Genomic DNA, 24,331 nt, shown 5'->3' on the forward strand with positions numbered 1-24,331 from the left:
GCCTGGCCCGTGTTGAGGAGTCCATGCCCTGCCCCATTGGCTTCTGCATCTGGAACGGCCGGGGAGCGGGGATTCATCTCATTCACCTCAGGAAGCCCAGATACCTACCTTGCGGGTCCAGCAAAGGCCGGCCAGCAACATTTCAGGAGGGAAGGTTGGGAATCGCAAAATGCCCAGAGAGAGAGAGAGAGAGAGAGAGAGAGAGAGAGAGAGAGAAAGAGAGTGTGTTGGGTAGCCTCTTGCATCTCTGTCAAGGACCCCCCTGGCCACCTCCTGAGGCAGCCTCTTCTCCCACTGAAGAGCCCTTGCTCTTAGGGAGTTTGTCTGCCCTCCCTTTGACCAGAACCAGCCACACCCTTGCAGGTGGTGCCCTCTGGAGCAGGGGAGAAGGAGTGGCTGGCTCTGTGCCAGGCTCCCAGGCCGCCCTTCTCCAGGCTCCTTCCACCATTCCTGCCCCCTCACCAGCACTGTCCTGTGCCCCTGACCCCCCGTCTCCCCCTCTTTGCTCCCTCCAGCCATCACTATCCAGTCCTGGTGGCGAGGGACACTGGGTCGGCGTAAGGCAGCCAAGAAGAAGCGGGCCGTGGAGACCGTCCGGCGGTGCGTCTGGGCTCCCTCTTCCCTTCCCTGGGCCGGGGGGGGGGCGGGTACACCCTGCCCCTTGCAGGGCTTGTGAGGGGGGGTGGGGGCTGTTGGGGGTGGGGTAAGTGCCACTCTGCTCTCCTAAGAGGCCTTTCCCTGGGTCTCCCTGCAGGTTCATCAAGGGGTTTATTTACCGGAATTATGCTCGCTGCCCCGAGAACGAATACTTCCTTGACTACATCCGCTATTCCTTCCTGATGAACTTGAAGCGGAACCTGCCCCGGAACGTTCTGGACAAGTCCTGGCCGGTGCCTCCGCCCTCCCTGAGAGAGGTAGCTCCAGGGGCAGCGCAGTGGGGTGGGTGAGAGCCCTGCCTCGCCCAAGGAGCTCCTCCTCCTCCTCCTGCTGTCCCGGGCCTGGATCCAAGCAGGGGCCTGCATGTCCCACGTCCTGAAGCTTCGGCCTTTGTCCATCAGCAGTTGTGGGTGACAGCAGAAGAGTGTCTAGGCCACCGTCTCCTGGCTGAATGAGATGCTCTGCTTTTGAATGAACAAACCCGGATCATTGTGATAGTGTTTCCCCCTCCTTGCAGTCCGTAGAGATTTTCAAATATTAAGCAGTTTATAAATGTCGTGTTGTTGTTGTTGTTAATGTTCCAAAGGGAGTCAGCAAAACAGACTCTGCAACCCAGTCTGGGAATTGTGGGACATTTGGCAGGGAGAGAAGAGGGAAGATTCTTGACGCCTTTGACCTGGTGCCAGACACCGCCCCTCCCTCCTCTCTCTCCCTCCCTCAGATGTGATGTACAAGGAGCTGGAGGCCCCACAAGCTGCCCCACAAGTGCCAGGCCCATCTCCTCAAGAGGTGGAGGCCTGCTTTCATTCCCAAAGTGTTATTCAGGCAGGCAAAAGCATGAAGCGTGGAGAAAGCTCCTGCTCTGACCTCAAAATATCTAGCTCAGGAGGAGGAGGAAGAGATGGTTCTCTTGGCAGGGAGTTTTTGTCGAAGGAAACCTTTAAGTTTGAAGTTGTGCCATTGCCACCACCTCCTATTCAGGCCGCAAGGCTGCCCTGAACCCTGTGCAAATGTCCAGAGGGGGCCCTCCCAGCTTGGGGCCAGTTAAATCTGTGAGCTGGTGTCTGCATAGGTCCTGAGAGCTTAAAAGCTGCCCAAATGCTCCTCCTTCCTCGTATGGTGTGCTGAGGAGCAGCCCAGGGGTGTCTTTGCCCTGCTGCTGCCCCTTGTGGTCTCCCTTTCCATCTGGCAGCTGCCTTTGCTCCTTGTCCTTCAGGCATCTCAGCTGCTGAGAGACCTCTGCATGCAGAACATGGTGTGGAGCTACTGCAAGAGAATCAGCCCCGAGTGGAAGCTGCAGGTGGGTAGCGCTGGGGCTCCTTCCCTGCCTGTCCCACCCCAAGGAGAAGGGCTCTCTGTGAGCAGCTTCCCAGTGGCTCCTCCTTTCCCTGGGGAGTGCTGTGACTCCGCCTGTCTCTTCCGCAGCTGGAGCAGAAAGTGGTGGCCAGCGAGATCTTCAAGGGGAAAAAGGACAACTATCCTCAGAGCGTCCCTCGCCTCTTCCTTAACACCCGCCTTGGTGAGCGGGGCTTCTCAAGCTGGCCAGGGGTGGGACCTCCGTCTCCAGCTAGCTTCTTCCAACTGCCCCCCTTCTTTCCTTTTTGCGGCAGGTAGCGAAGAGATTAATGCCAAAATCCTTCAAGTGCTGGGAAATGAGACACTCAAGGTAAGTGAGCCATGGAGGCTCTTTGGCCCCGCCTCAGGGGCTCAGAAGGAAGGGTGCAAGGAGGCCGAGCTGGCCCAGAAGGGCTGGCCGGGATGGAAGTTGCCACTATTCCCCCCCCCCCCCCCGGTAGCCTCTTGTCTGGAGGCTGCTTCAGGCACTGTGGAAATTTGCTGTTGGGATTCTCGCTGCTCCTTTCAGTATGCAGTTCCCGTGACCAAGTACGACCGCAAAGGCTACAAGGCCCGAGCCCGGCAGCTGCTGCTCACCCAGAATGCAATTCTGCTGGTTGAAGAGGCCAAGGTCAAGCAGCGGATTGACTATGGCAACCTGTCAGGTGCGGAGATGGCGACCAACAAGCGCTTGGCTGGCCTGGAGGCTGGGGGGGGGGAGAAGCTGCTTTTGGAGCAAGCGTTGCCTGGTCCCCGTTGTTGGGAGCTGTTGTTTGTGACACATGCATGCGGCCAACTCAGAGAAATTTGTTGTCCTCTGAGATTTTAGATGCACTTTCCAGAACGTGGCTGGCTGCTGGCATTGTGGGGCCTGTTTGTGGGCCTCTCTCCCCTGCCCAAGTCCCTGACGGAGCTTCCTAGCTTGGAGCTCTGTAGGTGGCAAGAGGGGCCTCTTCTGCCTAGAGGGCTGGAGCTGCCAGTGTTGCCACAGAAGAGAAAGGTGGCCGTGCTTGGAGTGAGCCCACTTTGCCAAGCAAAATGGCCCTTTGTCTCAACAGGAATCTCCGTCAGCAGCTTGAGTGACAGCCTCTTCGTTCTCCACGTGGTCCGGGAGGATAACAAGCAGAAGGTAGCTTCTCTGCTCTATTAGCTGTGGATTTGGGAGGGGAGGAAATTTGGGCGAGGGACCAGGCACATGCTGGATTGGGGGTTTGGTGGCGCAGTCCAGTGATGAGCAGCCAGATTCCCAATAGATTTGTACCTTGTGGGAATTCGAAAATCTCTCTGAAAGACATTTGGTTTGTTTTCCAGGGAGACGTGGTGCTACAGAGTGATTTTGTGATTGAGACTCTGACCAAAATTGCAATCTGTGCCAACAAAGTAAACAGTGTGAATATCAACCAGGGCAGGTGAGCTTGCCATACTTTTATTTTAAAATGTGTGCCTGTCTGATGTGGTTCATAGGAGCTACCGCCCTCCTGCTTCTCTTAAGAGCAAAGGCCTCCAGGCCTGCTCCTGCTTTATCAAGGGAAGGGGCAGTCTATAGATCAAGCAGCTTTGCCAGAAGAATGTCCTGTGTATTTTGCGCTGCTGTGGAAAGCCAGGGCCACATCAGGCCACTGGGAAATGCAGACAAAAAACCCCAATATCAAATCCCAGCTCTTCTCCAAGCTCACAAGAGGCCAGTCTCTCAGCCTCAGATTGTTCCTCTGCAGACAGCCATGGCCTGAATTAAAGGGATGTTAAAGGAATGTACGAGAAGCATGTTGAAGATTGGGTCACGGTACTTAAGAGACAGTACTAGTGACAAGCCTTGTTTGTTGGTTTTTTATTTTAATCCTGCCTTTTATTGTCAAATTATACCCATTTCCATCTATTAATCCCACGCCTGGGTATGTGGCGACATGGGTTTGACGTGGCTGAGCTAGGTCCCAAGTTCCGCTTTTGTGCTTTGAGCCAAGATGCCCCAGTAGAGCTGCCCCAACTCTTCTCCTTCCCTTTCTCTACAGCATAAAGTTCACTGTTGGGCAAGGCAAAGAGGGCATCATTGATTTCACATCGGGATCCGAACTGCTGGTCGCCAAAGCCAAGAACGGCCATCTTGCGGTTGTAAGTAGCATTGGGCTGGCCAAGCTGGGAGTGGCTCCCCCCTCCTGCCCACCCCCCAGGAGTCACTCCATGCGGCTCCTAAGCCACTCTCTGTGAGGTGCTATGATGGCAGCTCTCCCTCTCCCCTGTGACCCTGCAGGTGCCATGGGCTTCATGCAGCTGTTCCTGCTGCATCAGGAGCCTCTCATCCCTCTTGGCAAAGCCCTGCCTCAGTTCCTGCTCAGTGCTGACCAGGCTCCTTGCCAGCTCACCTTCAGTTATGAGCAGGAATAGCTGCTTTGGGCTAGCCGTTGCTCTCCTTCCACAGCTGACCTTTGTCTTCTTCTCAGGTGGCTCCTCGTCTGAATTCTCGATGACAAAAGCTGCCCTTCCGCAAGGGACCTCTTCGTCGGACGACATTCTGTAATCCTGGCTGGACACTTTCCCTGCCAACCTTTTTGGGGGTGGGGGCTGCTTTGCAGACCTTCTTTCTAGCTACCAAAGACCTGCAGATCCAAAGAATTCTCCTCTAATTATGTCCTTTGGTTTCCATCGTACCAGGCAGGAACCTTTTGTCACAGCAGTGGTGGCTGCTCTGTCCCCTGGGCATCGAACGGCTGTGTGCCACATCTGTGTGCCAGAACAGCAGCAGCAGCAGCGAGAACCTGTAGAGCTGCCGGCCAACTAAACAAAATGCCAAATTTTATACTAAAAATATTTTATGAAGATGTTTTCTCCTAGATTTTTTGATGCTTTGTATGAAAATGTAAAAGCCATAATACATGTGTGTAATTCTGTTAGTACGCCCTAGCTCATTGTATGGGATGTTTGCACTTTGAAAACTATTTTCTTATTTTTAATTGGAAGAGCTGTGATAGCAATCTATAATTAATGCCCGTCTGCCTTGCCCTGACCTTCTCATTCCCTCAGTTCAGTCTTGTGGCATCTTGCACCAAAAACCTGGGCTGCTTTTGCTGCAAGAGGGGACTAGCATGCTTGCACCTCTATCCATATGTGCTGGGAGGGGCTTCTAGTCCTTCCTGGCTATTTGCCTGGAATAGCCGTCTGCCCCAGGCCTTATTGCAGCCAGCCTGGTGGGGACAGTTGGCAATGATGGCTTCCTTCCCCCACATGCTACCTCTGGGGTTTCTCCCCCTGCAAGTTACTGCCCTCCCCGCTACGAACTTTCATCCCATCTGCCCCCAGCCTTTGCAGGGTATTTTATCATGAAGTGACAAGCATGGAAACAGAACCAGAGCTTTTTAAAATGCCTTTTCAAATAAAGTGCAGTTTTAAGAATGCAAAGGTGCTTAATTTAGGCTCTAGTGTTTGGCTGCTCCAGTGGGAACCCCTGGGTTTTAGAAGCAAAAGTATTGTTTTTTACCACCATTAAGACACTAAACCAACCTTTTGGTTTTGGTAAGCTTTTTGTGAAACAGTTCCATCTGGTGTCCAAATATCGTTTTAAATCTGAATGTTCAAATTAGATGAAAAGCCCTATTCATTGAGTCAGAATTCTTTTCATTTCTTAATTGCCCTGTGGAGGCATGATTTGTCTTTTACAGGACCCACAAAAGTTTGAGCACTTCTTTAATCCCATAAAACAAAAAAAGGAGGAGCTATGATATCTTTTGAAGGTAGTTACAAGTCATCAGTAACAGCAGCTGCAGTGCTTTCAAGGACAATTACTCAAGATAAAAACTTCTTTAGTGTAAAAATGTGAATACGAGTCACTTTTGTGGTTGGACTGGACAAGCTTAAAGGCACTATTTGATTTTGCATTACTGATGGGCAAGATGTAGAACTTGGTGTGCTTGTATCCTTAGCATCCTGCTGCTGCTGCTGACCTTCAGAAGCCCAGTTAGATTTTCTTTTCCGACGGGAATAAATGTTGCACCAGGCCTGGAATGCTGTCCATGCTATAGTGTATATAAGATTTAATGCACTATTGCTATATAAATGCCAAATAAATTTTTACTAAAATCAGATTTTTCTTTGTATTACAAACTAGCTTTAAAGTGCACTGGGACATTGTCCATGAATGACAGGTGGCAGACTGTGGCTTTAGCTATGGAGATCTCTTAGCCTGGGTCAGATGCAAAAGCTGCAGGAGGAGGTGTGCATTTGGCCTAGCCTAGAAATTACAGCTCAGTGGAAGCTACTCAATCACAGCACTGTCAGTTTAAAAGGAGCTGAAATCCAGAGAAGCCACTGGTAGGCAGACTGGGCTCTTAGCCCAAGGGTGGGGGCTGGGATGGATGTGCAGATGCACATCCAGGAGACCATTTTGCTAACCAGCCTCATCTAATAAAGGAAATGACCCTCGCAACCCCTCAGATTGTTCCTCCTTCAGAGTTCGATGGTTTTCTTCGTCATTGCAGTTTGGGGCTGGGCTGCACTTTGTCCACCTAGCCCAAGGCTGCAGCATCCCCCCCCCCCCGCAAAACCACCATTACCTTGGCTTTGTGGGCCAGAAGCCCACCACCCCCGAAACAGACACTATGCCAAATACTCCAGATGGAGAATTACTCTCACCTTACATAAGGCAGCATCCTGTGTGGCTTTCATTGGCCTGGAAAACCCTTTATTTTGTAAAATATATATACCAGTACACAATACAAGTTCAGAGGGTAGTTGAAGGTGGAAGAGGAGGAATTGGGGTGACTTTCACAGATGACCCATTTTGGGATGGACAGTGGTGGCAACTCAAATCTTCCCATTAGTGTGCTCAATTCTTGCTTTCAACTGATAACCAAAAAGTGGCAATGTTCTTTTATGGTTTGAGTTTTTGAAAACTGGTCCCATGAAGCAGAATTACCTGTGAAGAAACTAGAACCTCCCAATTCCAACCTCTTCCTAGGGAATAGTTGATGGGGACCCCAAAGATGCAATAGCAGCCAGCAGCTGGGCACTGCCAGACTCCTACATGTATCAAAAATTCATGTAACAGATTGGTTGCTGCCCAGCACTGAGGCAAGTGGCAGATCGCTAAGTGACGGTGCCTGCAACGGCAGCCAGGGATGGGGTGGATGTTGAGCAGAAAATTTCTTGCCCTTGTCTGCCTCTACTTCACTGCTCCTGGAGCTTGACGTGCCAGCCTCTCCCTCTATAGAGTCCAATATGGTTCCAGCTAGCAGCCACGAAAGATGAAGCAAGCAACCTCAGAATGAGGCCTAATGGCAAACTACTGCAATCCCCCTTGCTGTGCAGTCCTTGGTAGAAACCGTCTGCTGTCACCTGTTCAGTCAGAAAGGGGAGGGCACAAGTATTATGGGTGTGTGACCTGTTTCTCATCAGAGCTGTAGTACAGTTGGTGCTGCAAAGCGGCTTTCCTCATCTTGCACCCACTAAAGTATAAATAGCTAAAAAGTATGAAGAGTCCATGCAAGTGTAAGGAACCGTTTGTGCAACTGCACACCTTTCACACAACACTAGTATGATCTGTTCATTGCGTTTCTGTGGACTGGAGGGGGCTGAAGGCCACTGCCCTAGGAACACATGAGGAGGACCAGGCTCCTGGCTCCGATCGCCAAACAAGGCACCCAAGATGGCCACTCCATGGTCAATACAAAGGGGTCCTGGGACCAGTCATTTGCGCCAGACTGTATTTCAATGGACGGGTGGTTCTTGTGGCAGGCTAGATGCTCACTCTTTTCAGATATCCCCCTAAGAAAGGGATCCATTAACCTCAGTTCTATGTGCAGGTAGGAGCAGTAGCAGCTGTTAGCACAAGGGCAATGCCAGAACCTCACTTGCCCCAAACAAATCCGTTGATGTGGAGACTCGCCATACCACTGGCTCATTTGGCATTTTGAGAAATGGGGGGTGGGAGAAGGGAACAGCTCTAAAAAATGAAAATGGGCGGCTGCTGAAAGGAATGGGCACTTGAATCAAGCAATCCATTTTACCCCTCCAATACCAACTACAATTCTTGGCATCATTCAAGAGGGAAACACTGTTAAAAGCCCCAAGCCCCTACCCACTCACCAAGAAGGGTACTGAAAGGCATCACTAAGCATATTACTGCAAGGGATGGAGACTGATGGGGGCCTGGCAGATGCTGGTTGAGTGCTGAAGCATTTCCCACTTTTGAGAGGGTTCAGTAGAGAGCAGTCTGAGGTGCAGAATCTTGACACAGTATTTTATTTATCCAACAGACTCACTGCTCAGCCAGAGGGGAAAGCCCAGATGAAGCTAAAAGGCAAGGAGACAGTTCAGACCAGAAGGAGGGTACAAGGCATTAGCAGGAGGCGGCTGAAGCAGCCAAGGAACAGTTTTTGGGGCCGGAAGACTTCCCCACAATCCTTTCAGTGTTTTGTCAGCATGTGACCAAAAGGTCTGAGCACAGCTAACAGCGGAGTTGAACTTTGAAAGGAAACAGAGGCGTTAAGAAATGAAAGGGAGCATGGCTTGGTTTTCAAAAAGGTGTTCTAGCTCAACCAGCGTACAAATTTTTGACCCAGTTAGGCAGGCGTCTGCCTTGCTGCTTCCCTGATAAAAACTGTTTCCTCGCAATGCAACAATTAAGCAGATTGAACCACCTCAGATTGATTCCGTGCCCAAGTTTGCGCTCTCCGGGCAGCCGCCAATTGAGACCCACAAATTCTGGTGATGGCCCTCTCCATTTTGCTACAGCCAGCCTCTCTTCCATTAAGTAACACTTTTCCTGCTACTTGTTCGGTCTGCAGCTCTTGCTAAACATTTACCAGGGTAAAGTAGCAGTAGTATTTGGCATCATTTTAATTTAGGGTTGTTTTATTTAAGTTTAATGTTAATTCCATGCTGTGTTTCAGTAAGAACAATACAGATCCTGTATCTGTGGCTCCAGTCAGATATCCAGTAGTACAAATTAGCTTCAAGTTACACATACTGAACAAAAGAGGTTGAGCTAGCGAAAAGGGAGGGGGGAGGGAGAGAAAAATATTGAACACACATGCAGGCTTTCAACGCCACCTTCAATGCTAACCTGCTTGGAGGGAAAGTAAAGAGAAGGCAAGAATGAGCAGCCACGGATTGTTGAACCGTTACCAGCACCGTCTGTTGCAGCAACATCATCTCAGCACAGTTGGATTTATTTTTTTTTGCTTTTTGTTTTTTCTTTTACAGCAAAACCACTACAAGAACTGTCCCAATGAAACCGGTAACTTCAAGCTAAACGCCCAATTCTAAACACTCATATAAAATTGTTTAAACAATTATAAAAAATGAAAAATGCCAACACATGCACTCTACAGTGCAAGCCTCTGCTAGAATTCTAATGGCTTCCAGATGTCACCTCCAACACTGACAGAAGACAACACAGGAATGCAGAAAAAGCCTCTATGCAGCCAGTCCGGTTAGTGTCTTAAAAGAAACTGAAAGCTGGCACCAGTAAAATCCACAGACATTCACTCTTGCCTTTTAAAGAACTTTTCAACTGTGTAAAAAAACCAACAGGGTAGGAACCTAAATTCTGGGGCCCATCACAAACGTCAGATCAGATGGTTCCCAGGGACACTGAGGGGCTTATGGGAGTGGGTGCGGTAGAAGGGGGACAAAGATGGGGGTCTCTTATTGGCCTTGATGTCTCACTGGTTCTCATCTTCCACATCCTGCAGCGCTTCTTTACTCTGTTCTTCACCTGGGAAGGAAAACAACAGAATTAGGCCACGGCTGTAGGACAGCAGATCACCCTGTCGTTGAGGCCTCTGCCTGCCAGGATTCACCTACAGAGCTTGGCCCCTCATAGCAGCGGCAGGACAAGTGGGCAGCCCAGCAAGGGGTGCCTGACAGTCACGAGAGCAGCCCCCCCCCCGCATTGGTGAAAGCTCAAATGCTGGCCATCAAAACAAGCATCCAAAATAACCAAGTAACTTCTACAGCCAAAAGAAACGCCTTCCTCCTTTCTCCCTAGGACCATGGCTCTTTTCAGTGGCTCCTATCTCTACAGCAACACACTGTTAGTCTACCCTGCAAACCTGCTCTGCAGAAGGCAAACACTGTTTTAATGGTTACTTTGCAACTCCAACACAAGCAGCCTTGTGCCAAAGGTTACAGAAAGGGTTGTTTTGACCAAGGCTGTTCACATGCTTGGCGTTAATTTGGAGCCACCTCCTCAGACTGAAGCATGCAATGAACACAGACTTCTCCACTGCCCTCTGCCACTAACCAGTTGGTGCCTGACCTTACACACACAAGCATGGACCCCTACATCCAAAGGAGAACACGCCTAACATGGATCTAGCCCCAGACATGCAGGACTTGGATCAACCAGAAGAACAAGAAGGCCAAAATGCCATCTGTGCCTCTCCCTCCTGGCACTCCTCTTGCAAGAGGTGGAAGGGATGCATCACTGCACGTGCCAGGCCCTTTCATGGGGGCCACTGAACTGATAAGCTCAGGGGAGCCCTGGCAGTGCAGAAGTTAAGCTTTGCCATTTTGAGAGGCACAGAAACGTGTTGAAAACTGCCTGAAGAGCAAGCACTTAAGGGGGCCTGCCCAGGTCTCCAGAAACCCAATGCCAATGGCCCATATTCAGAACCTATGGGAAGCAGGTGAGCTGGTGCACAGCCCTGAAAGAATCAAGATATGCAAGCAGGACCACGAGCATTAGTGCCAAGGAGGAAAACAGTCACTCCCCAAGTAATCATTAAGACTTACAAAGTAGAGTTTTAGAAAATGAACAGGTGGAGTTCCTTTTAAGAATCTACACAACAGAAAGGGGGGAAAACAGGAGTTAGAGAAAGGCAGCAAATGAGCCCAAGTACAATGTTGACGGAAAGCAGGAGATGGGAATGTGGCAAGCCCAATCTGACTGGTTAGGAAAGGGACTGCAAAGATACCAGCGCACACAAAAGTCAGGCACATCTGGGAACTGCCACTGTGCACTGATGCTCCCTTTTCACCCTTCACCCTTTCTCACAACTCAAACCAGTAACTTTTGAGGCAGAATCAGTCATCCTGAAGTGGATTCCTAAGCATGCACTTTTCCCTGGGTGTCATTTTAGCACACAGGCAGTGTCCACTTTAAGCAGGTCTAATTGACACACAATCGCAGACGCACTGGTCCTTTTGGACACAAAAGAAGACTGGAGTGGGGCAGAGCATAGGGGCTGGGAAAGGACACCCCATGGGAAATGCTTGCTGCCTGTATTTCACAATACGGATGACTACTGAATGAAAAACCAATTAACTTCCCCCAAAAGCAGAAAAGGAGGAATGGATTACTCCTTGCTGCTCTTTTGATACTTCCTTGAGCAGCTGAGGTGGGGGCAGGGCCTTCTGGAAGGTGGCAGTCCACAGGATGACCTTTTGAGTACCCAGTGAATACCTTTTCATCCTCCCAGGCATTTTCACTGTAACGGGTGCATCTATTTTAGTGATTTGAGATCTGTGCACCATGCAACACTCCATACTGGTTTTATTTTATTTTTTAAAGTTGCTGTGCCTGCAGTGGTTTTAACTTTTTGCTTTATTATTGTTTAACTATTCTAATTTGGATTTGTTCTGTTTTGTTTATAGTATTTATAGTCCACTCTTCACTAAAAAAAATAAAATTCAATTCCAGGGTGCGTAACAACATAGAAAAATTTATGCAAAAATTACAAAACCATATAAACAATGGTATGTACACAATAAAAAAAGCATAAATTTTATGTGTTGCATAAATACAAAGACAGGACATATAAAAATTGAATTTAAAAAGCCCTTCTCTCCTGCTGCTGCCTCACACTCCTGACCCAGAAAGGTACTGGACCTTTTAATACTGAGTTGACTGAAAATGAGGGTTGACAGCAACACTTAAGATTTCCCTGAGAAGAGAAATACTGGCTTCACCAGCAAAACCATTTCTGCTAGATGAACCCCATCTTGGTGCTGAACGGTGTGCCTGTGGCAAGACTCGGGGAGTGCTGCAACAGTGAAGAGCTGGGTGGAGAACCAGTACAGGGTTTTGGAGAGGGGGTCTGTTGTCTAGCTGGGAGTGGGGCGTCAAAGTCTGACAAAACGAAGCCCAAGGCCACCTGTCCTAAAAACGCTTTTCCTTAATTCTGCCTGGGAAAGGGCCATGTGCTTGCCCTCACCCCTTTTTAACGTACCAACCGTCTAGAAAAAATATCTGTTGGAATCCAAATCTGGACAATTTGCTGCCTACCTGCGAATGTGTGTGAAAGTAAAGGAACCCCTGACCATTAGGTCCAGTCGTGGCCGACTCTGGGGTTGCGGCGCTCATCTCGCTTTACTGGCCGAGGGAGCCGGCGTACAGCTTCCGGGTCATGTGGCCAGCAGGACTAAGCCGCTTCTGGCAAACCAGAGCAGCGCACGGAAATGCCGTTTAACTTCCCGCCGGAGTGGTACCTATTTATCTACTTGCACTTTGATGTGCTTTCGAACTGCTAGGTTGGCAGGAGCAGGGACCGAGCAATGGGAGCTCACCCCGTCGCAGGGATTCGAACCGCCGACCTTCTGATCGGCAAGTCCTAGGCTCTGTGGTTTAACCCACAGCGCCACCTGTGTCCCTCGTGTGTGAAAGTATCTGACACCAAATACTACTACATTTATTGCACTGGCACCTGCAGCATGGAGTGCTCCCTGTTTGTGGTGAAAAACATCTAGTCCATTTGGGGGGGGGGGGAATGTGGCAGAGCACCTGGCCTTGCAAGCAGAAGGCCCCACATTCAATCCTTGGTGTCTTCAAGTAGGGCCGGAAGACTCCTTGCTTGAAACCCTGCTGAGCTTATGCTAGTCAGCGCAGACATTATCAAATTAGGTGGATCAATGGTTTGACGCAGTATGGAGCTTCTTTTGCTCCTCTCCCCCTCATCACCGGCCATGGGGATTCTTTTTTTGGGGGGGGGGGGTATCAGCAACAAATGCTGCTTTGTACTCTTGAAAACTTCAGGACCCCTCGTGAGCATGCTGGGGGCCACATCAGCTCCACCAGGACTAGCGCTCCAACTATTAGTGGCCAGGAGGGTCGGTTTCCTACAGGACCCAAGACAAGGTGCTCAGCTCCATTTCACTTGTTCTGGTTCCATGCGATGCCACCCCCCACCTTGTCTGGATCATGTACCAAGCACAAGTGCATTCCCCGCCTTCCAGCCACTAACATTCTGCACTGTTACCAGTTCTGCATTTACCAATGCCAAGTCAAGCTACCAGAACACTTTTCCATTTCATGAAAGATCTGCCTTGTGAATGGTGAAAATCATGATGATGCTTCTTTTTCAACAAAGAGGAAACTATCTGATCACTTTTATTTCGTTGCAGAGGACCAAACGAATGATGGCCAGGCATTCCTGATTTTAAACAGCAGCTAAGTTCCAGCTGGGAAAGTGACTTTTGTCTTTTTAAAAAGACTGATCGTAATTCTGAAACTAAAGGTCAGCCCCTATAAATAAACACACCCGGTTATGATGCTGGTGGTCTCAACAGAAACATCTCATGCGATCATGACCATCGTTTCCTTTTCCTCACTTCACTTCACACTTTGCAACTAGTCTGGGACTGAACAAGTTTCTTCCAGCATTCACAGCTAAACTGAGGGAATCAAACTGCCTGCTATGTGGAACCAAGGCTTCTCCGTGGGACCCCAGCTGACATGCAAAGTTCATGATGGCAACTGGCTGCTTTCTGCCCTCACGGCCTTTATCTCTGATGTATTTTGTGGCTTGTCCTTGTTTGCTTTTTAATGCTAGGCCTGGATTCAATATTGAAGTGACTGCATTTCTGCTGCCTTAACATTGTTTTGTACCCAATGTATTTTTGCCTAGAGAAATGTTTTTCTGAGGCAATCAGCAATATGCATAATACAGGCACCCCACCCGTTTACACGTGCTAAATGTATGTGCAACAGTGGGGCACGCCGAACCCAGAAGTGACTCAAAAGCATCACGGGCGGGGGGTGTTTGCAGGCTTTTTCAATGGTGCTTCAAATATATGCAATTTCGCTGATGAGTGCAATGCCTCGGAACATATCTTCTGCGTAAGTGGGGGAGTGGGTTGCTTGTAGTGAATTTAAAAATTGTGATTCTCAAACTAAATGCTTGAGGTACATAAGAAACATCCTCCTCCTGCCTGTCACCCAGAGATGACAACTCACTGCAGTAGCAAATGCAGTCACTGAATGAGCCCAAAACAAGGCCACAGAAGGATGAGAACAAGGCTCACAGGAGTGTAGCTGAAAGGAAAAAGCAAATGCAACCCCAGAACAACAGTCTCATGAGCACATTGAAGAGCTGGAAAAGAAAATGAGGAGTGCTGAGGAAAAGCCCTGCTTGGGCTCCTGACAGTTCCTAGTAACTTGGAGAGCGGAGTAGATGTCTGGCACCCTGAACAAGAGCTGCCCTGCTAGAAGGGGAGGCCACAGCAGTCACCCTCCAACAGCAAATTCAAGTGGCTGAGCATCTATCAATGCAGTGGCTTATACATACTACGGAGATCCTTGGGCACACATAAGTATGCAAGTATGCAATTAAAAAACTGTGGAAAAACTAAAAGGAAAAGCTAGTTTTAAAAAATGCTTGCAGCTGAGCCCATGGGAAAGAGAAAAGGGTCAACATAAACTGGAAGCCAGACTGTGTCCATTTATCAATCAATCAATCAATCAATCAATCAATCAATCATTTATGGTTGAAACCTGGAAAAAGACAAGAGACTATCCATGTGTCAGTTGGAAATATGGAGAAGAAGAACTGGAGCATTTCTGGTGTCATGCCAGTAAGAATCCTAGATGGGGAATCAGAACTGCATGTCCTCCAAAATATAAGCATTAAAAGACTCAGCTTTGAGGCTGACAGTCCTAAGGTGCCAGCTGGGAGAGAGAAAAAGTGTCCCCTATCTCTTCCCTACTTCTTAAATGCCGTGCCCCCCACAACGGCCTAACCAACGTGACAGACCTCCTGTTCCAGGCTGGCTGGAACCATGGGGACGCACTGCAACCTTCTGCCCCACTTGCTCTCTCCCATGTTAAGATTAAGGCTGGAGAATCATCAGCTACTCACCGTCACCCTGCATGTCTGAAGTCCATAGTGTCAGGTTATCACGTAACAACTGCATGATAAGTGTAGAATCCTTATAGCTTTCTTCACTCAGCGTATCCAGTTCTGCAATAGCATCATCAAAAGCTGCTTTTGCCAACCTACAAGGAGACAGATGACACAGTGTTTCAAGATGCCAGATCTAACAAATCAAAACAAATTCATGGAGGACAAGGCTAGCAATGGCTCCTAGCCACAATGGTCAGAAGCAGTTCCTGGTAACTGTGCAAGGGGAGAGCTGTTGCACTCAAGTCCTACTTGTGGGTTTCCCTTGGGCCACTGTGAGAACAGGAGGCTAGAATAGGTGGCCTCCCTTTGGCTGCAGGGCTCTTATGCAAAACTGCCACTGAGATGCCACTGCCCACTTCTACAGCACTCTCGGGATTCTCTCCACCTTTTGTCTCTCACCAGGGGAGCAAAGTTTTAACCCACAAAGATGACCAGGGGCGTATGGGCGGGCACACAAGGGCGACCCTTTTGCATGCCTACCTGGTTGCACACTCCAACAGGCCCAGAGACCCAGAAGCAGTGGCAGCTGCAACACCCACCCACCCACCTGCCCTGACATCTTCTGCTTCTCACCCCTGCTCAGAGCTGCTGGAGAGAACCTTGAGAACTCTGCTTAGCAGGCAGCACCTCCCCCAAACCCTCCCATGCGGGGGGCTGCTCCTCACCTGCAGGCGCGGTCAGGAGAATTAAGGATTTCATAGTAGAAAACAGAGAAGTTGAGGGCAAGTCCTAGGCGGATGGGATGTGTTGGAGGAAGTTCTGTCATTGCAATGTCACTAGCAGCTTTGTAAGCCACCAGGCTGTTCTCAGCAGCTTCCTTCCTGTCGTTTCCTGTGGCAAACTCTGCAAGATACCTGTGGTAGTCCCCTTTCCTGGGGGCAGGTGGGAGGAAAGAAGAAAACATCGCTTACTTCAACAGCTTACCAGCTGGCATAGCATTCCATATAGAACATTTAAGCAGAAATTTAAATACGTAAGTTAAATAAATAAATAAATAACCAGCCATGCAAGCTGTTGACTGTAGAGACAGATTTGTTTCTAAGCTCAAATAATACAATTTCCTTTTCTTTACTGATAGTTTTCTGCCTTAAACATAATTCCACCCCCCCCCAAGAAAAAAGCATGAAATGTTTGTTACATTATGGTGAAGTAGCTAGTTTACTGTCTGAATAAAGGCAAGGCGTTCATTCATGTCAAATTTAATAAATATAGGAGTATAATTTTATGTGCTAACTAATGCTTGCTGTGTTGTTCACAATACGTTTTATGTTCTTAACAATATTATACAAGAACTGATGAAAAATATTACAAATGCTTCCATTTCTCTCCGAACTTCTGCTTCCTTCTGGAGGGGGCAGGAGGAGAGCTGTTCATCCCCTCCTGCCCCTGCCTCCCAACATGTTACACCACTTGGGAGGATCCCATCGCCTTTGGGAAGAACCCATTCTACCCACAAGCATCATAGTTAAGGCACCTTCCCCATTTCACACCTACATTTTATAATAGAAAACCTTGGATTCGCCAGTGTTGGCTGCTGGAATGAGGTGTTTGTCCAGTACGTCCAGAATATCACAACAGATTAGTTTCAATTCAGTCTCAACCTTGGGGGAGAGAGGAAAAAAGAATGGCCAGTTCAGAAAACCTGCTGCCAATGAATAAACAAACAGAACGTTTACAGAATTTTTGAATAATCATCGGTCTCACTCCTGTGGAAAAGTGTGCTGCTTTGCCTTCCAATCCCTGCCTCCAGCCCAGGTAAAGTTTCTGACTCAAGGATTTACCTCCCTTCCCTACAAGCCCAAGAGGTATGCAAAGTAGGAGCAGAGAGGCCACGATGCACCCCGTGCCCCACTTAAATGCACCAGGGTGCAGAATGGAGGGTCTGAAGGAAGAGGCCTGCTGGGCTAGCTGTTGTTTTGCAATCCAAGGCAGGGATTGGGTGGGGAGATGCACAAATTTCATCAGGTGTCCCACAGATCTCAACATGGGAGCCTGTAGGGAATTCTTTTTGCCCACTTTTCCCTCAGCTGTTGTTCACAGCGACATCCTTCCACCTCACCCTGATCCCCAAATCTTCGGCTTTCAGAAACAAAACCCCCTTATCTGCATATTCACTGCAGTGCAAATGCATGCCCAACTGATCACTGCAATAGGGTGATCTAAGTTATTCCTAATTTCCCAGTGACCACTGAATGATTTGCTATTTGATCCAGCAACTCACCCTAAACTCTTATTTGAATCCAAGGTTGAGACACTACAGTGGTACCTCGGGTTAAGAACCTAATTTGTTCTGGAGGTCCGTTCTTAACCTGAAACTGTTCTTAACTTGAGGTACCACTTTAGCTAATGGGGCCTCCTGATGCCGCACAATTTCTGTTCTCATCCTGAAGCAAAGTTCTTAACCCAAGGTACTATTTCTGGGTTAGCGGAGTCTGTAACCTGAAGCGTCTATAACCCGAGGTACCAATGTATCTACTGTTATGAACTGAATACAACACACAAAGCCCTTTAAAGATCCAGGGAACTTTTCAGAGCTTGGTTTGTCTAAGATGCAAATTCTTCACTGTGCTCCAGTGCAGACTTATGGATGCCCATTGTTAGACAGCTTCATTTCCACAGCACAGAGGCACCACCATTATTCCCTTCCAATTCCAGTTCAAGCGATTTCCATCATCTTTATGCAAAGGACAGCATGCTCGATTGTAGGTATGGGTGCCAAACAAAGGATCCCCCACCCCAAAGATTGTCCACTTGGAACAAAATGAGACCATTCGGACCTGGTGCTGTGGTGGAATCCACCGGGGGGGGAGGTTTGCTATTGTGCTCATGTCCTGCTTGCAGGCTTTCAATGGTTGGCCAAACTCTATGCTGCAGCAGTCAATGACAAACTGAATATTTGGCATTATGAGGAAAGGGATGGATATAATAAATGCCAAAACAGATGATTTGTCTGTGCTCAAAATGCAGGTACAGGGCTGGTTGTCTGGTTTCAAAAAGGATATCAAAGCACTGGAGAAGTGGGCAGATCTTCACAAGGAGGAAAGGTTCACACTCCAAGGTTGGCTAACCATTTGTGCTCTTTTACACTTGGCTCCCGCAGGGGTTTCCAAGATCAGGAGCCAACTGTTGCAATTCCCACTTTCTCCTGCATGCCCCATAAATACTGCCCCTCTGGAGCCAATGTCAGAAGGAGGGTGCAGAGGAAAAGGGAACCACCCATTCCCTCCAATTGATAGAAGCCTCCATGTGCAAAGAGACACCATGGGATGCAACCTTTAGAGGGCCGAAAAGCTAAGGAGAAATGTAACAAGTGCTGTGAAGGGAGTGGATACTTTTCTCTCCTTCACATAATTCCAGAACCATGATTTGCTCTTTGCTTTGGCTTTTATATTGCCCATGGTTTTCATACAATCGTAGACACAGAGCTGAAAGGGGCCCCGAGCATCATCTAGTCGCAACACCCTGCAATGCAGGAATATGCAGCTGTCCCATATGGAGACTGAACCTGCAAGCTTGGTATTATCAGCACCTTGCTCCAACCAACTGAGCTATCCCTGGAGCTTATTAAAGACTTATTTTATTGTATCAGATGCAACACAATGTCTTTCTTTCTTTCTTTAATGACACACCATGTGACCTTGTTACAGGGCTGCAAATATAAAGAATTAAATTCACAGCCACCCCATAAAACTGGCAGTTGTGTTCAGAAAATGTATGCTTAACTGGAAGAGGATAGTCATGGGTTTGCTTGTTTGTCCGTTATGATTTCAGAAGGTCTTTTTTATTCCTGGTCGAATGAACGCTTGCCTTGGAGCTGCCCTGTGCTCTAAGAATCCCATTTCCTGAATCTACTGGGGCTCCTAGAGAAGAATCCAAGGCCTTTGAGGGCCAGAAGCCCAACAACCAAATCCACTGTCTTCTAAAAGCAGAAAAGGCATTTCACAAGCAGAGATAGCCTTATTGTTACAGGATTCAGTCTAAGCGAGTAGGATGGGCATCAACACTCTCCAAGGTGAAGCGATTCTAGTTTTGGGTTCTAGCCCTTTTCTAAGAAGGTCCTTTCTGCCCACCCCTGTGCCTGAGCATCACTTTTCCATCTTTCCCATCATTGAAAAAGATAAAACAGTGACCAGGAATTTTCTGTTCCCAATGGGCTGTTTCAGGGCTTTTTACCCTCTTTGGTAGTTCTGTAAATCTTAGGGTTTCCTCAAACCAGCCAATATGTCCCTTCTGTGAAAGCTGCGGTTGTTAGCATAAACGCCAGCAACCCTGGTTGATTTGCTACACAGCTGAGGATGAAATGTGTGCCTGTGATGTAACCAGCAGCCCTGAAGACAGCTCCTCATTCCTCTTTCACATTTATACCCAGCACCTTGACTGGAACAGGCAGAGACCAGGAAGAGAGCAGTTGCCTCAAGAAGCAGCTGTCCAGGTCAAGGAAAGGCCCAAGTGCACCTTGAATGGGAATGAAGAGCGCAAGCAAAACACCAGTGCAAGGTACACACAGTTTTGCTGGCAAAGAGCCCAACAGAACAATGCAGCTGGGATGTTGGGGAGGGAGGGGAATCCCCAAGCTCACCCATGCCTCAGTCTACACTGGGGGAAGTCTTGCTTAATCCCAAACACAGCCATCACAGAGAAATCATGAAGCAAGCCTTACCTGGGGGCTACCCTAAACAGCATGGCTGTGCAGCTGGAGAAGTTATGTTCCACAATCCAAAACTCACACACTGATGCTTGCAACGACAACAGAATTCTGTGAGCCCCCCCACCCACTGGACTGTGTTGCATGTAGGGTTGCAAACCCCGCCAGCTGCCCCTCAAGCGTCCCAGGGGTGCCTTCTCTCCTGAGCACTCACCATTTGCCGATACTCCCGGATCATCTTCAATTTGTCTTCTCCACCTTTGTTTTCCTCTTTCTGTTCAATGCTGCTGATTATTCTCCAAGAAGCTCTTCTAGCGCCAATTACATTTTTGTATGCAACAGACAGCAGGTTCCTTTCTTCGACGGTCAGTTCAACATCCATCCCAGCTACTTTCTTCATTGACTCAACCATTTCTAAAGAGAGAATAGGTGTGTCTGTGTGTGCTTGAGCAGAGTTGCTCTCCATGCCCTTCCATTTAAAACCATCACCAAACCAGACACAAGCCTGGCTTTGAATTAATGTCAGTCTGGACAAACCTGAGCAGGGGAGGCAGGAGGCAGGCAGCCGCTTGCACAACCCAGGACAGCCTCACAGACCTACAAGAACTCAAGGGGTGTGACTGTTCTCACCAAAGCACTTTCATTTTGCATCCATTATGCTATTCCGAGGAGCCAGGAAAGGGCACTGATGAGCTGCACCATTGACGTGCTGAGCTACAAACCACCAGGGCTGTGATTTCAGGTCAGCTACTCAGATTAGATGTACATCATACAACTTTTTCAGCCCTCAAGTGTTCTCCTGTTCATGCACATGTAGTATGAAAACAGAAGATGCCTTCACTACAGTGGATTTATACACACTGTAGCAAAGAACAATAATCAGAAATGGAGCACAAATATATCAACCAACTCCAAATTGTATCCATATTAAAAGGGAAGCCCTTTATGTAAAGCTGCTTTGGGGCAACCATCACGTATCACTGGGCACCAGCTGCAGTGAAGATCTACTATATGATAGAAGATGAGGCATTCCAAGCTATGCTGAGCCAGATGTGTGCTGGAGAACAGTAATGAAAATGACCGGATTGTATTCTGATATCTGTTGTCACATGTTTACACTGCATAATTCCTTCTGCTTCCAAAATATAAGTTTCTAAATTTGGAGGGGAAGAGGGCAGAAACAGAAGCATTGGAAAGGTTAAGAAGCAGGGGACAAGAGGTGTTACCTGGCTGCTTTAGCAGAGGAAAGATGAAGAGGCAACAAATGCAGGAACCAAAAGGGGAAAGAGAGACACTAAGAATGCTCAGGAGACATTTACCCAAAAGAATTTAAAGCAATACTGTTATTCAGGCGGGAGTCTTGAAAATATGCTAATATGCATGTATCATGTGTCTAGAGTTGAGTACAGGTTTTAACCTGAAACACATTGGGCAATGAAGTATATTCAGTGCACCTTCATGGTCTCATGCCCATTTATGCTTAGAAGTCACCCAAACATCTGGGGCTGCCAGGCCACTGCCAAGCAGGGAGTGCCTTTGACCTTATACTGCACTCCTGAAGCTCAGTTTTCAAAATCAGGAAAGGCCTCCTGCTCTGGGAGAACCTCTTGCCTCTTGGTGTTAAGGAAGGAGAGCAGCTGTAACCTGGAAGGGGCAGGGGGAGGAAGAAGAGCACCTGTGATGTTCAGCTCCTGTGGTCTGCAGGGAGCCTTTGAAAGGCAGCCTACCATGCTTTAGATGTACCACGTGAGGTGAAATAAGAAGTCAGCTCAGCCTTAACATTTCAAGCAGACAGGTGAAATGGAACCAGGTCATCACAAAAAACACACAGGCATGCCCAAGAGTGGTAGTCACAAGCTGTTCAGCACTCTAAGCCATTGCCACTTTCCTTTGCCCAAGATGCGGCTACCCAGGCAAGGGATAAACTCCAAAGGTGGCCGCTTCCATGGTCTACAAGGAGCTAAAAGGCACTTTATGCGAAGACTGCAAAAAGCCGGCTGGGTCAAGCGTTTACAACTCCCAGAGTGTCCACACGTCACCGCAAATAGCCCAGCTCCTTTTCAATAAATACAGCCTTCCTTGTGTTGTAAGCTCAGCCGTCATGGCCAGGATGGGATGGAAACAGGCCACCTAATAGTAAGTGGCTTTCTGCCTTGGACAGCTCCACCCTCCCCTGCTTTGGAGAGAACCTCCCTGCACTGCGATCAATGTGTGCTATCCACAGGAACAAGGGCACCACCCCACACTCTCTGCCCCGTCAAACCTCCCTGCCCCTCAGCATGGAGAAAAGATACAGGCCAGTGTCACACAAAGCCAGGTAAATGCTTACTCCCTACAGGTAAAGCTTAAGGAGAAACTGAGTGAAGCGGAGAGTGTACTTTTGCTTCCGGGTTTCACAGCAGCAGATGCTTTTAAATACTAGAGCAAATGGACCTAAGCAATCCCCACATCTTCAGTTCCCCAGCAAGGGACAGTGATGGCAGCTAAGCAAGCATGCTATTTCCCAGTAACCCCCCCCCCGATTATCTTCCTGCGAGTCTCAGAATGGTTGTTCCCCCTGCCCAATAACGGGCAGTGGTATTCTATAGTGCTTTCAACGAGAGCCTGGCGAATACCCAAGAATTCTGCCGGTCTTTTCCAAGGGAACACGTTTGGGGGGGCGGGAGAGTGTTCGCTTGAACTAACCAGCTTGGGGCAAATAAAGACCCACCTCGGGAGCCCTTGCCCAGTGCGGGGCGCGAAACTGACAGTGAACACACACACATCCCGCCAGGCGTTCGGGGGCTGCGGGAACCGGGGAAATAGGTGGACGGAAGAGATGGAGCCCATTTGCCCGCCCGGAACAAGGAGCCGCGTCGCCCTCCGGCTGGCTCTCCGCCTCCGTCCGCCACGCCCCTCTGCGCCGCCGAGACCTCCGGGAGCCGCCCAGGCCCAGCGTGGGGCTTTTGTCCTCCCCGGCAGCCCCCCTCCCCGCCCAGGAGACCCTCACGCCGCCTGCCCGCCCGCCCCGCTCCCCCGCCGGCGTCTTCAGCGCCTGTCGCGCGCGGCAGCCATTTTGTGTGCGCCCCCCCACGCCCCGCCGCTTCTCCCTCTGTCGCCGCCGCCGCTTCCCCGCCCGCCCCGTCTTGCCGGCCTGCGCCGCCATTTTGTGCCCGGCGCTCCCCTCCGCCAGCCAGCCAGGCAGCCGCCCGCCCGCCCCTCCCTCCGCTGCCCCTTGGTCGCCGCCGCCGCCGCCCTGTTCTGCCTCCCCGGCTGGCCGGCCTGCTGCCTCCCTCCGTCCGTCCGTCTCTCCCGCCCTCCCTTCCGTCCCTCTCCGCCTCCGCCGGCCAGAGGGTCGGCGTCGTCGTCGCCCCCCGCGCGCACCATCGTAGCGTTCGGCCTGCTCGGCGAGCTTGGCCTGGTAGACGAGGTCCTCCCGGTCGTCCATGTCCGTCGGGCGAGGGCGGCGGGGGCTGCGCGGGGCGGATGGAGACCGATGGTCCGGCGGGGGGGGCTCAACCACGATCAGCTCTCGCTGCTCTCCGGGCAAAGATGGCGGCGGCGCCTCCTCCCGCTACATCCGGGCACTCCGGGCCGCGCGCGCAGGCGCACCGCTCCGCTATGCACGCGCGCTCTCCCTCCCTCCCCCCTCCCGTCCATAGCAACAGCGGCTCCCTAGCAACCGCGAGAGCCGCGGCGTCCGCTTCCGCCCTGGCCTCCAGCGGTTGTCCGGCGGGCGGGGCGGGCGGCCTCTTCGCGCCACGCAGCGGCTGGCCTGTGGCGTAACGGTTAGAGGGTCGGACTAGGACCCGGGAGAGCAGGGTTCGAATCCGTCCCTCAACCCTGAAACTCATTGCGCGACCTGGGGCCACTCACTGCCTCTCAGCCTAGCCTACCTCGCAGGGCTGTTGTGAGCTCCTTTGAAGAAAAATGTGCTATATAAATACAGTAACTAAAATAAAGCCCGCAGGTGTGTCCTGGGGAAGAGCACTCCATTCGGGAGGGGGGCGGCATCTCAGAAGGGGCGCTCTGCATGCATTCTGCATCACTGGTGCACCTCACAACCCAGCCTGCATCCTTTCCAGGCACACGACTGCTGGCCGGACCCTTGTCACCCTGCGCAGCCTCCTCCCCATCCCCGCTGCTCAAATGGCAATGCAATGTCAGGGAGGAGGCTTGCCCCTGCTCTTCTCAAAAGAACTCACACTTTTTCTGTCGGATGCAGGGAGGTATACAAATTTATAAATGTATACTTTGGCAAAGTAGTAAATAATTATTTCTCAAAAGATCTGCTGCCCAGATCTGGGTACACCTTTGTAATAAATTAAGAATTTTTAAATAAAAATAACCAGTTGACTTAATATTGGCAGTCTGGCTTCAAACCTGGTTGGCAGGATAAGTGCGATGCAGAAAGCTTTCCACAAGAATTATTTGATTTCTGTACTACCCTTCATCTGAGGATCACAGGGTGATTTACACAACACAAAGAGCTCAAGAGGGTGGAGAGCCCAATGGCACAAATTTTCAGACTTCCCCGACGTGTATCTTTATAATCCTCATCTGTAAGGCACTCAATGCCAATGCCTGCCAAGAGGCCCATAGA

At 49.7% G+C, this 24,331-nt stretch overlaps 2 protein-coding genes across 6 annotated transcripts in view; one reads left to right on the forward strand and one right to left on the reverse strand.

Annotated features, from left to right (window-relative positions):
- Positions 1-6,066, forward strand: part of MYO1C (myosin IC) — a 39,668-nt gene extending 33,602 nt beyond the window's left edge. For all 4 annotated transcript variants that reach the window (XM_083587470.1, XM_083587472.1, XM_083587471.1 and 1 more), the window contains exons 23-32: positions 516-600; positions 755-914; positions 1,874-1,957; positions 2,083-2,176; positions 2,268-2,323; positions 2,522-2,657; positions 3,051-3,121; positions 3,304-3,401; positions 4,002-4,101; positions 4,431-6,066. In XM_083587470.1, coding sequence (XP_083443596.1) covers positions 516-600; positions 755-914; positions 1,874-1,957; positions 2,083-2,176; positions 2,268-2,323; positions 2,522-2,657; positions 3,051-3,121; positions 3,304-3,401; positions 4,002-4,101; positions 4,431-4,457 — 911 coding nt within the window. In that variant the 3' untranslated portion in view covers positions 4,458-6,066. The remainder of the gene's footprint in view (positions 1-515; positions 601-754; positions 915-1,873; positions 1,958-2,082; positions 2,177-2,267; positions 2,324-2,521; positions 2,658-3,050; positions 3,122-3,303; positions 3,402-4,001; positions 4,102-4,430) is intronic.
- Positions 6,067-8,200: 2,134 nt separating this feature from the next.
- Positions 8,201-23,382, reverse strand: YWHAE (tyrosine 3-monooxygenase/tryptophan 5-monooxygenase activation protein epsilon). 2 transcript variants are annotated; one of them, XM_083588018.1, is made up of 7 exons: positions 23,113-23,350; positions 19,964-20,163; positions 16,599-16,705; positions 15,770-15,976; positions 15,060-15,196; positions 10,720-10,765; positions 8,201-9,700 (listed from the first exon to the last, which is right to left on the reverse strand). In XM_083588018.1, exons 1-6 carry the CDS (start codon positions 23,174-23,176, stop codon positions 10,758-10,760), a joined length of 723 nt encoding a protein of 240 aa, XP_083444144.1. In that variant the 5' UTR covers positions 23,177-23,350; the 3' UTR covers positions 8,201-9,700; positions 10,720-10,757. The 2 variants fall into 2 exon arrangements, with proteins under 2 accessions (XP_083444144.1, XP_083444143.1); XM_083588017.1 differs by lacking the exon at positions 10,720-10,765 and having other exon boundaries at positions 23,113-23,382.
- Positions 23,383-24,331: the final 949 nt, after the last annotated feature.

Source organism: Podarcis filfolensis (genome assembly GCF_964270895.1).
Source record: "Podarcis filfolensis genome assembly, chromosome: 15".
Lineage (NCBI taxonomy): Eukaryota > Metazoa > Chordata > Lepidosauria > Squamata > Lacertidae > Podarcis > Podarcis filfolensis.

What these genes read in the sequence shown, in the direction of transcription:
- YWHAE (XM_083588017.1), bottom strand. Translation starts at nt 23,176, where the DNA reads ATGGACGACCGGGAGGACCTCGTCTACCAGGCCAAGCTCGCCGAGCAG. An exon ending in TCTCCTGACCGCGCCTGCAG is followed by an intron (nt 15,197 to 15,769) that starts GTGAGGAGCAGC and finishes GTCTCCTTGTAG; the next exon opens with GTTGGCAAAAGCAGCTTTTG. An exon ending in TTCAGACATGCAGGGTGACG is followed by an intron (nt 9,701 to 15,059) that starts GTGAGTAGCTGA and finishes TTTCCTTCCCAG; the next exon opens with GTGAAGAACAGAGTAAAGAA.